General features: G+C 38.0%; 1 protein-coding gene across 1 annotated transcript in view; it reads left to right on the top strand.

Moving 5' to 3' along the window:
- Positions 1–14,367, top strand: part of LOC114461555 (ephrin type-B receptor 1-like) — a 110,103-nt gene that overhangs the window by 83,378 nt on the left and 12,358 nt on the right. Inside the window, exons 10-16 of the mRNA XM_028443725.1 lie at positions 5,335–5,500; positions 5,767–5,872; positions 6,357–6,415; positions 6,494–6,691; positions 11,286–11,533; positions 13,139–13,206; positions 13,936–14,086. Of these exons, the coding sequence (XP_028299526.1) occupies positions 5,335–5,500; positions 5,767–5,872; positions 6,357–6,415; positions 6,494–6,691; positions 11,286–11,533; positions 13,139–13,206; positions 13,936–14,086 (996 nt within the window). The remainder of the gene's footprint in view (positions 1–5,334; positions 5,501–5,766; positions 5,873–6,356; positions 6,416–6,493; positions 6,692–11,285; positions 11,534–13,138; positions 13,207–13,935; positions 14,087–14,367) is intronic.

Genomic DNA, 14,367 nt, shown 5'->3' with positions numbered 1-14,367 from the left:
AAGAGATGCTTTTGTTTTGAAAAGGAAATGTTTGTTTTTTAGCTTGAAGCCGCTCCCAGGACAATTTTACGTTCCTCTCACAATGCATTATGGGTCGGTTGAGTATGACTAGTGTGCCCATCGTTCATACTTCAAAAATGTCTCGATATAGTATATATCTGAGTATTTCTCACCTAGTCAATCTTTCCATACCATGTCTTTGTTTCAACCAGGATATAAAGAATTAAGATAGTATAAATTATTAATGTGTGCCTTGCATTTTTTCCTCGTCTTCTGTTTAGATCGTATGCATTAAAGCACATCTGGATTTGCGTGTCCCTTTTTAACGCTTTACCATAAACCTTATTTTTAGATCACCACCTGCCTTTGTGTAAGATACACTTCCTGGTGTAGCAGCATGTCACGTCATCACCATCATAGTAAGGACGGTGGAAATCAAATCCAAATGGAATGGAAATTATAAATGAGTGTTAGAAATCAAGGCTCATCAACAGTGGAGTCTGAAATAGGAGATCTGAGGGTAAATAATGGGTGAAAGGATATGATAAGGTGAGCCCTGCATTCATTTTAAACATTACAATTTTAAAACGCAATCATTTTTAATCCCTTTTTCATTCATGGCTACCTTTTCCTTTGATAACCCTCCCCCCAATTTCGTCCCCAGCCACACTGCCCTCTTCATCATCGCCATCATCTCTCTTCCTCTCCCTCCTGACCTCTCCACCCTGCCCCCCCCCCCCCCCCCCCCCCCCCCCCCCCCCCCCTCCTCTCTACCCTTCATCCACACGACAGGTTTCTTCCCCCTACTCTCCTTTCATGCCATATCTGCCCCAGTCTTTGGGCCGTTTTGATTTGGTCTCAGTAAAAACCTTTTTTTCTCTTTTTATCTCAAAGAAACTGATGGAAGAGAGGAAGGTATGGATAGATGAAGGTAGGAGGCGTTAAAGGCCTTTGTTTCTAAGATTGATCTGATGCTTAATTTGCCTGAGGAGGAAGATTGATGCTGGTGGGGAGGAAACAATCACTGGTCTCTGAGGGTAATAACTAATTTAGTTCTACTATTAGTGTGTTGCTGTTGCAGGGAATGAGGGGATGAATAGGCCAAAGAGGGGAACAGGAACATATTAATATGTGGTTTGGGGAAAATGCAATGGAGGAAGAACAATATGAGAAGGGGGGAGGTGTGTGTGTGGGGGGGGGGGTACGGTGGAGAGGAAGGGAATGAGTTGGAGAAGAGAATTTTTTGACATTTGATCAATCTACTCTACAACTACTACACTTTGGATTTCATGTTTAAAGCTGCTGGAGGAAAATATGTGTGCATTGCATTGTGGGATATGGAGTCCCATAGATGGATACATAGAATTGTTTTACTTGTTTCATCCAGTATGTTTTAACTAGTGCTGTCAAAAGATTTAAAAAATGCTGTGATTAATTAATTATGCTTTGTAAATAATTAATCTAATTAATCTATTTTTTAATCGCACCCTCAACTTGAGGTGTTTTCATTTATTAAATGACATTATTGTTGAAGATCAAAAGATTGGTACTGTATATAACAAAGTGTTTTTATGAAGTCATTTATTGTTTTTAACAGACTTGTAGCCATTTACATTCCACTGTGTGTGAGACTTGTCCCATAGGGCTGTTGACACATTTAGTTTAGACCAGTGATTCTCAACTGGTGGGTCGGGACCCAAAAGTGGGTCGCGGACCTGTACTGGTTGGGTCGCGGACAGCTGGTCAAATAATAAATAAATACTTAATATCTCTCATATTAGACTTGTCTTTTATTTTGAAAGAAACTTTTCTTTTGACAGGCTTGCTGTGAAATGTATGCTGCACAGGAAAACATGTAGATTTATGTTTAAAAAAAAAAAGTACATATGTGTGTTTTCAACAGCTATTTTTGAAAAACTACATTTGGTTGGTTGAATTCTAAAAAAAAAAAATAAAAAAAAAATGTGGGTCGCCATTTAATGACCATGGCAAAATGTGGGTCATCCAGTGTTTTTATTAGACAAAACTAATGCAAACAAAGTTGAGAAGCTAGTCTCCCGCCTTGTGTTGTAGCCTGTGCATCAGCATTATGGTATACCGGGAACTCTTGAAATGAGAGGTTCCGCGCTGTTTGGAGTGCTAAAAAAAAACGGAGTTTAACGGCGTTACTTTTTTCCTGTAATTAATTAATTGCAATTAACGTGTTTGAGTGACAGCCCTAGTTTTAACGTCATTGTCCGCACAATTGTCATAGATGAAAACTGCATGCCTGTTTTGACTCATTAAAGCCAATTCAATGATGTTTAAGGATTAAGAAACACATTTTTCTGCAGAGTTTCAAATCAGAAGGTGTGTTGTTGCTTGTTAATTTATTAACAGTCATAATTTATGTAATACATGTTATATAGAAGTGTCTATCATGACTATTTATACCTTCATAGGCTACTTAATATTCATACTATGCAAAAATTGAGAAAACAATTCTGAAACCCAATGGTTGACATTTTTGCGCTTTACATTGTGGGTTGTGGTGTCTCATAAACTGATTAAAGGAAGTGTTTTTACTTCATTATTACTGTGATTTCTTGTATTTCTTCGCCAGACAAGGAGGACATTGATTGGTTTTGACATCATTTTTCTTCTAGTTTGTTGCCAGTGTTTCCCGTGATATCACCTCACTCCGCTAGACATTAAGTTTTGTCCGGATTCTTTGCATCAAAGCCCCAAAATAAACATCCGCTATTGTTTCATTGTCTATGAAAACCCCAGAAATGTGTTGGGAAGTCACTTTGGCAGAGTTTTTGGTGGCAAACACAAGAAATCACAGCACTAGTTAAAACATATTGGGTGAAACCAAGTAAAACACTTCTTTGCATCCATCTACGGGACTCCACATCCCACAATGCAATGTGCAAATATTTTCCGACATACAGCAGAGATCAATGTCTTTATCTGATAAAAAAATAATTGTCACCAGCAGTTTTAAGGAAGAGGTTGTTATTGAATAAAGTTATTCTCATTTTAGGAGAAATCTGTAAAAATAGAAAGATCAATTTAATGTTCAAATCAAATGAAATGAAAGCTTTATACCAAGGGTGTCAAACTCGTTTCAGTTCAGGGGACAAATACGAAGCAGTTTGATCTCAAGTGGACCACAAATTTTATGCAGGAAAACGAGTAATTTCAATATTGTGCCATAACTTGCACTTCTACGTAAACTTAAAGTACAAAATCTGTAAGAAACCGACCATATCCAAGCAATAAGTGATAGATATCAGTCCCAGCAGGATCTTCACTTTCATTTTTTTAGATTTTGTGACCAATTTCTATTTAGCAAAGGGATATTATGTCATAATTTGAGGAAAATTGAAGGACTTTGGAAAAATGTAGAGGTTTTTTTTAACTGTTTAATATTAAAAATGACTTCAATCATGCGATATAAGACCCGGGGAAACTGTGAGCCCCTGCTAATAGTGTTGAGTTTATTTACACAATGATTCTTGTCTCTCTGTCATTTTTATTTGACGAATAGGATGTCCCAAAGGGACAAATGTTGGCCATGAGTTGACTGACACGTGCTTTATACAATACCAGGTTTGAACAAATACTGAAAACAAGAGCGAGCTTCCAGTGATTTCTTTCCTCTTGTCTCTTGGGTGTTCCAACACTGTCTAGAGGAATCATGCCGATCACGTTTTGGTCCTGCTGAAGATGAAATGCACTTATGTTGCATGTTTTTGCCTCAGCCGTGTCAAAGCGGTTTAGCCTTTAAATCTTAGTCATCCGTTCACATGGAGGCGATCCCACGCCAAATGCCAGGGTGCTGCCAAGCAAAGGTGGGGGTTACCTTCCACCCATCTGCTGTGATGTTCCACTTCAAAGTCCATTGTAACACCACAGCAAGGATTTACTGCATAATAATAAGGACAGAAGAAACGAGGCTGGTTCAGGGTTCCTCTCAGCTTTAACTCTGCTGAAAAGTGCAGACATTTGCTTTTACTCTTTAGTATTGTACACATTTTTCCTAATTCTTCATCCTAAAGTGCCCTTTTTTACTACGTTTCCATCATTCGCCAAAACACCTCAATCAAACGATCATGAAGCCCTGCAGACTCCTGATAACAAACCAGTGGCTTGAGTTATGTGTGTGTGAGCATGGAGGTGTGTGAAACATGCAGGTGTAGAGGAGAGAATAGCACTGATAATAAGTGTCTCATTCCACCACGTCTGTGAGAAGGAGACCAGGTGATTTGAAAGAAAAACGCTGCTTTTCCTTTAGTCCTAAAGGGGCAATACATGCAAATACCAAACGTAATGGTGCAATTAACTTCCTGCTGCTGACATAGTTTGGGACATAAAAGCCAATGTTAAGGTTATTTAAACCTGTCTGAAGTCTGAAATTGGGTTATTGTTTCTGCAGCGGCTAATAATTAGGATTTAGTTGTTCTGGGAAAATTCATATTTGCGCTCTACGGTGTTGTGTTTTTTGCTGAGTCTTGCTCCAAAATGTAATTCATTTGACTCAAAGTTCCAGGATTGTTTTTTAAATAAAAAAATGATCACATTGGGGGAAAAGTCAACATAACCAAGAGACTTACTAAAACATGGAATAAACACTTGATTTTGAGTTGGAAAAGAAGTTAAGTTTTATGGTTTTGAAAAACAAAATACCCCTTACAATAATAACCCTTACAATAAGGAACTGAATGATGACTAATTAGCTCCTCCAAAGAGGTCATATTTACACCAGCGTTTATTTGTTTGTTTGTCTGTTATGTTGAGTTTACTTAACAATTTTTTCACAAGATTTTAAACAAAATTAGACCATACGCCATGGAAGATTCCTTTAAATTTTGGAGAGGATCCAGAACAATATACAGATTCTGGATCAGCTGGAAAAAAATAAAATAAATCCGTAGCTGTCATCAATGGTGAAATTTGAAAAATTCACATCTCTGTTCATAATTGACAGATCTTTATGAAATTTGTTATCTTGGGTTGGACAACTGCCAATATCTGGCAAAGAGGAGATTTGGTGCTTGGTGGAGGTTTTTGCAATCTGAGTGCTTTTGTTTGACTCAAATTTCCATATCACAATGAAAAACGTCAACAGAACTGATATACTTACTCAAATATGCATATAACCTTACATTTTTAGTTGGAAAAATAATTTCCAAATAAAAAAACCCTTACAATAAGGAAGTGATTGCAGACTTATTTTATGACAATTACATCATTCTGCTCGGAAGTTACAGGAAGCTTTATAGAAGAAAAAGTTTATAGGATTAAAACAAGTGTCACATTCAATCACCGTTGGCCTTTGTTTCTTCTCAGTCTCAGTCATCAGTGCTCAACAGCTCCGTGATCCAGAGTGAGACACCAAACGTGATCCTGGAGGGTCTGAGGCCGGGTACGGGTTATGCCGTACAGGTGAGAGCTCGCACTGTGGCTGGATTCGGCTCCTACAGCAAGGAGATGCTTTTCCAAACACTCACCGACGGTAAGTGGCTGGATGTTTGGCTGGAGTGTGTGTGGAGGTGTGTTTAAGTGTTTGTGTTGGTGGGTGGGTGGTTGGAGTGTGTAGAACGGTACTTGTGTGGGTGAAGGGTTGGACGATAGAGAGTGCTTGCATCAGTAAAATGCAGAAATGAGCATTTAAGCTTGAAGAGTGAAAATGGAACTGGGGAGTTGTAAATTCTTTTGTGTTTGTATGTTTGAAAATGCTAAACATTTGTGCTGCATGTGTGCGTGTGTGTGTTTCTGCAGACGAGTACAAATCTGAGCTGGGACAGCAGCTCTCCTTGATCGCAGGCTCTTTGGTTGGAGGCGTGTGTATCGTCTCAATTGTAGCCATTGCCATTATATGCTCCAGGTATCTCACACGCACACACTCATTAACACAGTAAAGAATAAAGGGTTTTTTGTTGTTGTTGTTTGTTGTCTTTTTGTGCAGTTTTTAGTCATTTTGTGTGTTTTGGGAGTCATTTTCTGTATTTATCTCTCATTTTGGGAATTTCCCCTGAAATTTTGTGTAATTCATGAGTCATTTTATGTGTTTTTGTTATTTCTTCTGTGTTATGTTTGCACTTTTTGTTCATTTGGCAATCTGTGCCTTTTTGTATTTTTCCAGTATTTTTTCCATTTTTGGGTATTTTTTTCTGTCATTTTGTGTAATTGTCAGTGTTGTGTGTTTCTGTATATGTGAGTCTCCAGGTTGGATGTGAGTGGATTATCTGTGTTTGTGTTTTCACTGCGAGGGATTGTTGCCCTGTCCAGGGTGTAACATTTTACTCACATTACACATCTTTAAGTAGAATTTATGCCATGTTTGAAAGTGTTTGTGCACCTGCCTGTAGGAGGCAGTATAAGGAGAGCGTGTACGGTGACAAGCTGCAGCAGTACAACACAGGCGGAGGTATGACGACACCCCCGGCTGTGAATGAGCTTCTCTGAGACCCACACGTACAATTAAAGCCTTTCACTTTCTCCACAGAGGTTACTATGAGGCCAGACATGTTCAACGGCCCCACCCCCACAGTGACCTTTCCCACCCTGTCTGAGGGTCACAGTTCACCAGGGGTTAAGATCTACATTGACCCCTACACCTACGAGGACCCCAATGAGGCCGTCCATGAGTTTGCCAAAGAAATTGAATCTTCCTGTGTTAAAATAGAGGAAGTCATCGGATCAGGTAGAGTTAACCTTTTTCATAAACCTGCTGTTTATAAAGGTATATTGTTTTTAACTTTCCTATTATCCTCAAATATTACTAACACATTTTACTCATTTATATTTGCCTCCAGAAAATGATTTTCAGAAAATCATTGACCTAATTTCTCTTTGTTTATTTGTTGAATACATAAATTGCTCCTTGATAATGAAACCTTTTCTGCAGCGCCACCATCAGGTCAATGGGGATGTAAGGTCACACATGGGTCACACACACACAGAAATGTTCAACACAGGTGAAACCGCGTGGGGTCAAATTGACCCCAGAGGAACACCAATGCATGCAATATGTGTTCATCACATTGAAAAAATAACATCATGATTATTGTATGCTTAATCAAGTGTACCCATCAAATTAGGAACAGTCATGAAACATGAAGGAAAAAAAGTAAACAATTATTTTTTGAATGATAAACATTGAATGGGGTCAAATTGACCCCAAGTATAATAGGAGGGTTAATTATTTCTGGATGTTTAGTGTCGGTTTACATTTGATTTGCATACAGGAAGTTGAAAAGTAAACCTTTAATGAGGCCGACACCTGGAAAACCAAATAATCTACTGTAAAATAGAGCTTTTCTTCAACTGTGCCAAACTTTTGAGTCAACAAGAAGGCTGTGTAAACACACGCTTCATTATTTTGCCCTTATTTATTTATTTTTGCCTTTGAAGTCAGAGGGGATGTTTTATTAATGCTGAAAACTTTTCCCAAGAATACATTAAAAGTGTCTTTGTGAGTTAGTCTGTCCGTGCTCGCGCTGTGAAAATGCTGTGTGATGTTTGGGAAACAGAAACAGAGACGGTGGTTGGTCCCAGGGAACAGTCGGTGAGGTTTATTTGAAGGCACAAGCTTTTCTATTCCAGCTGTTGGATGCAAGAGTAAGATGCAATTCAGAAAATCAAAAAACTGCCACGTTCATTGATTACTGACGTAAATACAGTGACGCTCTGCAGACATACACAATGTAAGCAAGAGCCCACTGACACCAATTTAAAATCTTTACTATTTTAACAGGCAAATAATGTTATGCAATATGTTTTAGTGCGAGGAGATTATATCATATAATATTATTATATCATTTGTAAACTATTCTATAATATAATACAATCTTCTTACATGTTTTGATTATGTAGTTCTAAAATTATATCATCTATTATGATATGCTATGTAATGATACATAGTATAATATTAACATTATTTACTAACAAGGTACACATCACTGCTTTTAATGTATTTTCTTGTTAAATATTACAAACCCGATCTTTAATGTGATGGATTTGATAGTCAGTCTGGAGTAAAATGGCAGCGAGTTGGTGCCATTATGGCAGCGGTTATTTCCATTCCATCACGCTCAACCACCTGTAACCTATGACGATGCTGCAATGCATTATGGTACTTGTAGTTTACTCTGAAAAGGTCCGCCTCGGCCAACCAAAAAACTTAATTTTGAAGCGCAACGGCTCATTATTTTATACCGTGACATAACCACGACGATATCGAGGCACTTTTAATACCGCGGTATTGCAATATCATCAATACCGTGACATTCCTAGTTTTGTGTCCTGCCCACGGACGCTATGACACATAGACAGGTATAGACTGAACCCTCTACCACCTGAGGGGTGAGTGAGTAATACAATACAATGCAGTAAACAATGCACAGATATAAAACAAACCAGTTAAACAATGCAATGGCAGGGGTATATTAGTGAGAGTTTTAGGATAGAGAGAAAATGCATGTTTTTAGGTGGGATTTGAATATGTCGGTGGATGGTGATAATGTAATGGCAAGGGGTAAACTATATTCTCCACAGCTTAAGACCAACAACTGACAAGGCTTTGTCACTTTTGGATTTCAAATAAATGTGTTTATTGGAATGCACTTTTTCACATACTATGGGCCTTACTTTGTGTATTCGTGCATATACAGTATGTATTTTTGGAGTTATAGTGCATGGCCGTGTTCAAAATCACATTCTAACGTGCTACTCAAACTAAGTTTGACGTCAAAATGAGTATGTAGTGCGTCCACATTTGATGGTATGGAAAGATTGAGTATGCAAGAAATACCGGGATTTATACTATACCTTACAGACATTTTTGAAGTATGCACGGTGGGCACACTAGTCATACTCAACCGTCCCATGATGCATTGTGAGGGGAACTTAAAATCGTCTTGGGACCGGCTTCAAACTAAAAATCAAACATCCCTTTTTCAAAACAAAAGCATCTCTTCTTGTCTTCCATTAGTTTTTTAACTCTTTTGTAAATAGGGCTCTTGTTTTGAAGTTTTGTCAGTAGCACAATGGCAGATCTCTGAAAATCTCTTAAGTGTCAGCATGAAATGTGTTTCCGCGAGTTTTATGGATCAAATGACCACATGTTGATATTCTACTTGGTCACTTACTCACTTAAAATGTTTTCAGAACTTTCAAAGTTGGAGAATCAACAGATACGTTTAGCCTCAGTGTGATTCAGGTTTTTATTGCTGTACTTTCAAAATGCATCTTGGGAAACTTGGAATTATACTTTAATGGGAACAGACAGCATACTAAGCATACTATTAGTATATAGTAAACAGTATATACTCATTGAGTGTGTAGTACGTTAGTATGCAATTTCAAACACAGCCCATGTGTCAAACCCGTGGCCATGGAACAGATTCTGGATGAAATTACTTTAGTTTTTACTTTTAGCGGTTTGTTAAATATCTTAACAGATATGCTCTATACTTATATGTAAGTTTGAAATATTAGCAGGAGGATGTGCAGACCGCCCTGCGTGCCCAAATATGATATCTTGTGTTTTGATATATTTTTGTCATATTGGTTTATAACCTGACATCACAACAGCTGGAGGACTGTTGTTCCTGCAGATGTTTCACCTCTGATAACCCTTAGCTAATTTGCTTTTGGTCTGGAACCAATCTAACCCAAATGACCATTCGCTGTGTGTGTGTGTGTGTGTTAGAGGTCGTGAACCACCTTCACTCTCTCACTGCTTTCACACTCCACTCTGCTGAGCCTCTCCAGGAGGCTTTTGGTAATCCCTCTGCTTTTGGGAAGGGTCACTCACCTCAGGCAGAGGTGACAACAGCAGCATTGAAAATGCAGGGGATGGAAAGCGATATTTTGAGGTGGAGCGATTACACACGCAGCCAGAATGTGATGCCTTCCAGCATACTTGGTCTGTGGCCATTCCTTTCCAGTAAAAAGTGGAAAATGTATCCACTGCTACTTCTTCTTCCTTGTCCGCGTCGGCATTTCTTTGATGCTCTGTGTGATTCGTCCCCTCAAGAGTTTGGGTTTGTTTGTGTTTATGAAGAAGAAAGAATGAAACCAAAAGGAATGGGTGGGGGGAGTTGGGGAAGCAGATTTAGAGGGAATATCGTATAAAAGAGGCTGCACCTGCTGGTGGGAATGAAAATATCTCAACGTAGTTTATTTAAAATCCACAAGAACTCTGTTTGAACTGAGACTTGGGTGAAATCACCTAGATTTACATTGAAAGATGATAGAATGTCTCGTTAGAATGTTTGAAGGATGAATGTACGTATACAGATCTGTTCTGTGGTGTTTCTCCTTTTTCAAAAACAAAGCTGCTTCCTATTTTCTACCTTCTCCCACTTTTTCCCCTCCCTCTCATCTTCTTGTCTTCTTCTTTTCTTTCAGTTTTGTTCTCCATCCGTCTCTGTGGCAGACAGTTTTTAATGAGCGGTGAGATGTGAAGCAGAGATCACGTCAAAAAAAGATGCCAACTGTCATCCAATTCCCATCATTCATTCATATTTTACAAAACTTTTTTTTTTTTTTTTTTCAACTCCGTAATGACTTGTATTTTATGGCCTCGAGCTGCATTTATTGTGACAAACAACATCTGTGCATTAACACATGGTTGATGAGGTGGGGGGCGGCACTTCTGGACAATGGAACTTACTTGATCAACATTAAATAATAATAGTAAAGTGATTTATTTTTTCGAGATACAAGTATTTTAAAGTACATGCTGTGTGGTTGGTGTGTTCATTGGTTGGTTGGTGGGTTGGGTGGTTGCTCTGTGTTCATTTGGTGGTGTGTTGGTTGGTTAGTTAACTGTTTGGGTGGTTGCTATATTAATTAGTGTCCGACTTGTTGGTTTGATGTTGCCTGTTACAAATATGTGGGTTTTTTTTATATTAAGCTGTATCAGCGGTTTCCAGACTGGGGGCGCGCCCCCTGAGAGGGGAGAAGATGGCCTCACTGATTATTGAGCATAATAAACATAAAACATATTTGCACTAAAAGTTCCTTCCTTTTACTATAAAAATATTTATTGTGCATTTAATGTTATTTGTAGGAGTTTTGAAGTCACAATTTTTGCCTTTTTTCAACTAAGGTTACATTTTTTTTTAACCCATTATGTTCAAATCTTGTTGCAATGGGGGCCCTGAATAATTTTTACTCTTTAAACGTTACGCAGCAGAACAGGTTTAGGAACCACAGAGCTATATTTAGTTCTTCTGTTTAGTTGTATTTAAAGGCTAGTAAGGTAATCTTGATACTATTCCATCTTTAAGGGGAGTTCGGCGAGGTGTACAAGGGTCGCCTGAAACCTTTGGGGAAAAAGGAAATTCTCGTTGCCATTAAGACCCTAAAGGTCGGCTACTCCGAGCGCCAGAGGCGGGACTTCCTGGCCGAGGCGTCCATCATGGGCCAGTTCGATCAACCCAACATTATAAGGCTGGAGGGAGTGGTCACCAAGAGTCGGCCCACCATGATCATCACTGAGTTCATGGAGAACGGAGCCCTGGATTCGTTTTTGCGGGTAACTAACAAACACACTGGAAATCATTAATTTTTTAAAAGTGATTTAAGTGGTAGAGGAAAACAATTATGTATTTTTGGGTAGATTTTGTGTGTTTTTGTTGTAGTTTTTTGGGGTTATTTTGTGTTTTAGTGGTCATTTTGTGTGTTTTTGTATTTTTGGAGTCACTTTGTGTGTTTTTGTTGTTGTTTTTTGTCTTCTTCTCTGACGGTCTGTCAGTCTGTTTGTGTGTTTTATCGATTGACCAGAGGTGAAACAAATGGATTACAAGTACTCATGTTACTGTAATTGAGTTGCTTTATGGGTTCTTTTTTGAGTATATTTTTAAATCTTTACTTGTACTTAAGTACATTTTAAAAGATGTAAAGTCATTTGTTACATTTCTACACCCAACCGTTACTGAGTAAATTATATATATTTTTGTTTTAAAATGCTCATTGGACATTGTGAAACTACAAAAAATTAAATGACCAGACAACAGTCAAATGCATCACATCATAGTCAACCAATCAGATTAAACAGATAAGCGCCAAAACAATATTGAATGCTGGCGATTGGGAATTTTTTTAGTTAGAATTTTTATTTAAAAAAGAATTGTACGTTTTGACAAACCTTTTATTTTATACAGATGCTTTTGTGGAAAATAAATTAAGTTCCAATTGTGCAAGATTTTGTCTCTTCCTTTTTAAGTTTATACATGAGATGTTTACTGTATGCAAGGGAACCGTGGCAAGATTTATTACCACAAATAAACATGGGGGTGAAAGAAAAATGTTACTTTGAGTACTATTTAATTGTGCTACTTTATACTTGTACTTGAGTATTTTAATGTATGACTTACTTCTACTTCAATTAAGTAACAGTACTTCTACTTGAGTAGGATATATCAGTACTCTTTACACCTCTGCAAATAACTCACAATTCCTCCGACACACACACACGCACAGATCGATCCTTCTCTGGTTGCTGTCCTAGTGTGACCATCATGCAATGGCAGGCATAAGACCCAGAGGATCAATGCAGCAGCAAGCGTGAATGTGTGTGCGTTTTTATTTGTGTGTGTGAGTGTGTGTGTGAGTCATTGCCTCTGAGAATAGTAACACGTATCTTGAATAAATTGCAGTCCTTTGTCTGCATCTGCAGCTACAACACACTAACAATTGTAAAGAATATTTCAATGATTTAACAAGACATAACAAGTAGAATGTAGCATTTTACTCTTTCATTATTTTCTTTTTTTCTTCAAAGAGCAAATTATTCTTACAATCAGTGCAAGTAGAAAGCTACAAAAATAGAAATTTGTCTGGTTGGTTAAAATAAGCATTTATTTTTAGCTAATTCAATCAATTGACACTTAAGAGTTGTTGATTCTAAAGGCCTCAAGGTAGTTTTTGTTTATTTTTTACTCTGGCAAAACATGAGTGAAACACTATCGCCTTTAATTTTGACATAAATTAAAGGAAGTTACATAAATCTACTGTATGTAAGCCAGAGAAAATATAAAATAATGAAATGGAATGTAAACAAGTTTTGATATTCATCTGTGGAACCACCGGAAACCTTCATGGAACTAAAAACTTTGTTTCCTTTTTTATGCTTTTCCAGCAAAACGATGGCCAGTTTCCAGTGATCCAGCTTGTTGGCATGCTGAGGGGCATCGCATCAGGAATGAGGTAAACACACGTCACCACACAAACGTATTCAATAAATAGAAAGTTGATCTTTTTTTTCCTTTATCTGACGTAAATTGTGAAGTAGAGTAAGATCTAAGTCAACATAACGACAAACTCTGGCTGTGTTCAAAATCCTGAACTTCATACCAAGTCTGACGTCAAAATGAGTATGTAGTGCACGGTGGGCACACTCGTCATACTCAACTGCCTCATGATGCATTGTGTGTAAAATCATCCTGGGACCAGCTTCAATTCAAGCTAATAATCAAACATCCCCTTTTCAAAATAAAAGCATCTCTCCTAGTCATTAGTTTTTAATGCTTTTGTAAACAGGGCTCTTGTTTTGAAGTTAACCGCAAGTTTTGTCAGTAGCACAATGGATTGTTTCCGAAAACTTTGGAAATGTCGGCATGAAATGTGTTTCCATGAGTTTTATGGATCACATTAAAACATGTTGATATTCTACTTGGTCATTTTTTCACTTAAAATGTTTTCAGAACTTTCAAAGGTGGAGAATCAACAGAGATATTTAGCCTCAATGCGCTTCAGGTTTGAATTATTCTTGGTTTGAAATGTATCTTGGGAAACTTGGGAGTATACGTCAGTGGGAATGGTCATCATCCTAACCATACTTAGAGTATATAGTAGACAGTATGTACTTATTGAGTTTGTAGTGCATAGTGCATTATAGTACACACACGTACACAATAAATCATGTCTATGTTGCAGATACCTGGCAGAGATGAGTTACGTTCACCGTGACCTGGCAGCTAGAAACATCCTGGTCAACAGTAACTTGGTTTGTAAAGTGTCCGACTTTGGATTATCGCGATACCTGGAGGACGAGGACACCTCTGACCCGACCTACACCAGCTCTCTGGTGAGAACACACATACACACACACTAAAAACACTGATGCAGCATCCACACAGAGCAGCTTCTAGTGTGAAAAACCTCCCACGATGGTGGGTGGTTTTAACTTTTTGATCTTGTGTGAAAATATAGTCTATAGTCCAAGGTGCAGCTAGTTCACGTGGACACACACACACACACACACGGAAAATGTAATATTTTAACATGTTTTTGTTTTTTTTACCTGAAATTCAAAACTGTTTCAAAGTCAAACATCATATAATATCAGCTGCCAGAACTCAGTGTATC

The sequence above is a fragment of the Gouania willdenowi genome, chromosome 4 (assembly GCF_900634775.1).
Source record: "Gouania willdenowi chromosome 4, fGouWil2.1, whole genome shotgun sequence".
Classification (NCBI taxonomy): domain Eukaryota; kingdom Metazoa; phylum Chordata; class Actinopteri; order Blenniiformes; family Gobiesocidae; genus Gouania; species Gouania willdenowi.
The sequence above is the reverse complement of the archived record's forward strand: the minus strand, read 5'-3'. Positions and strand labels throughout refer to the sequence as shown.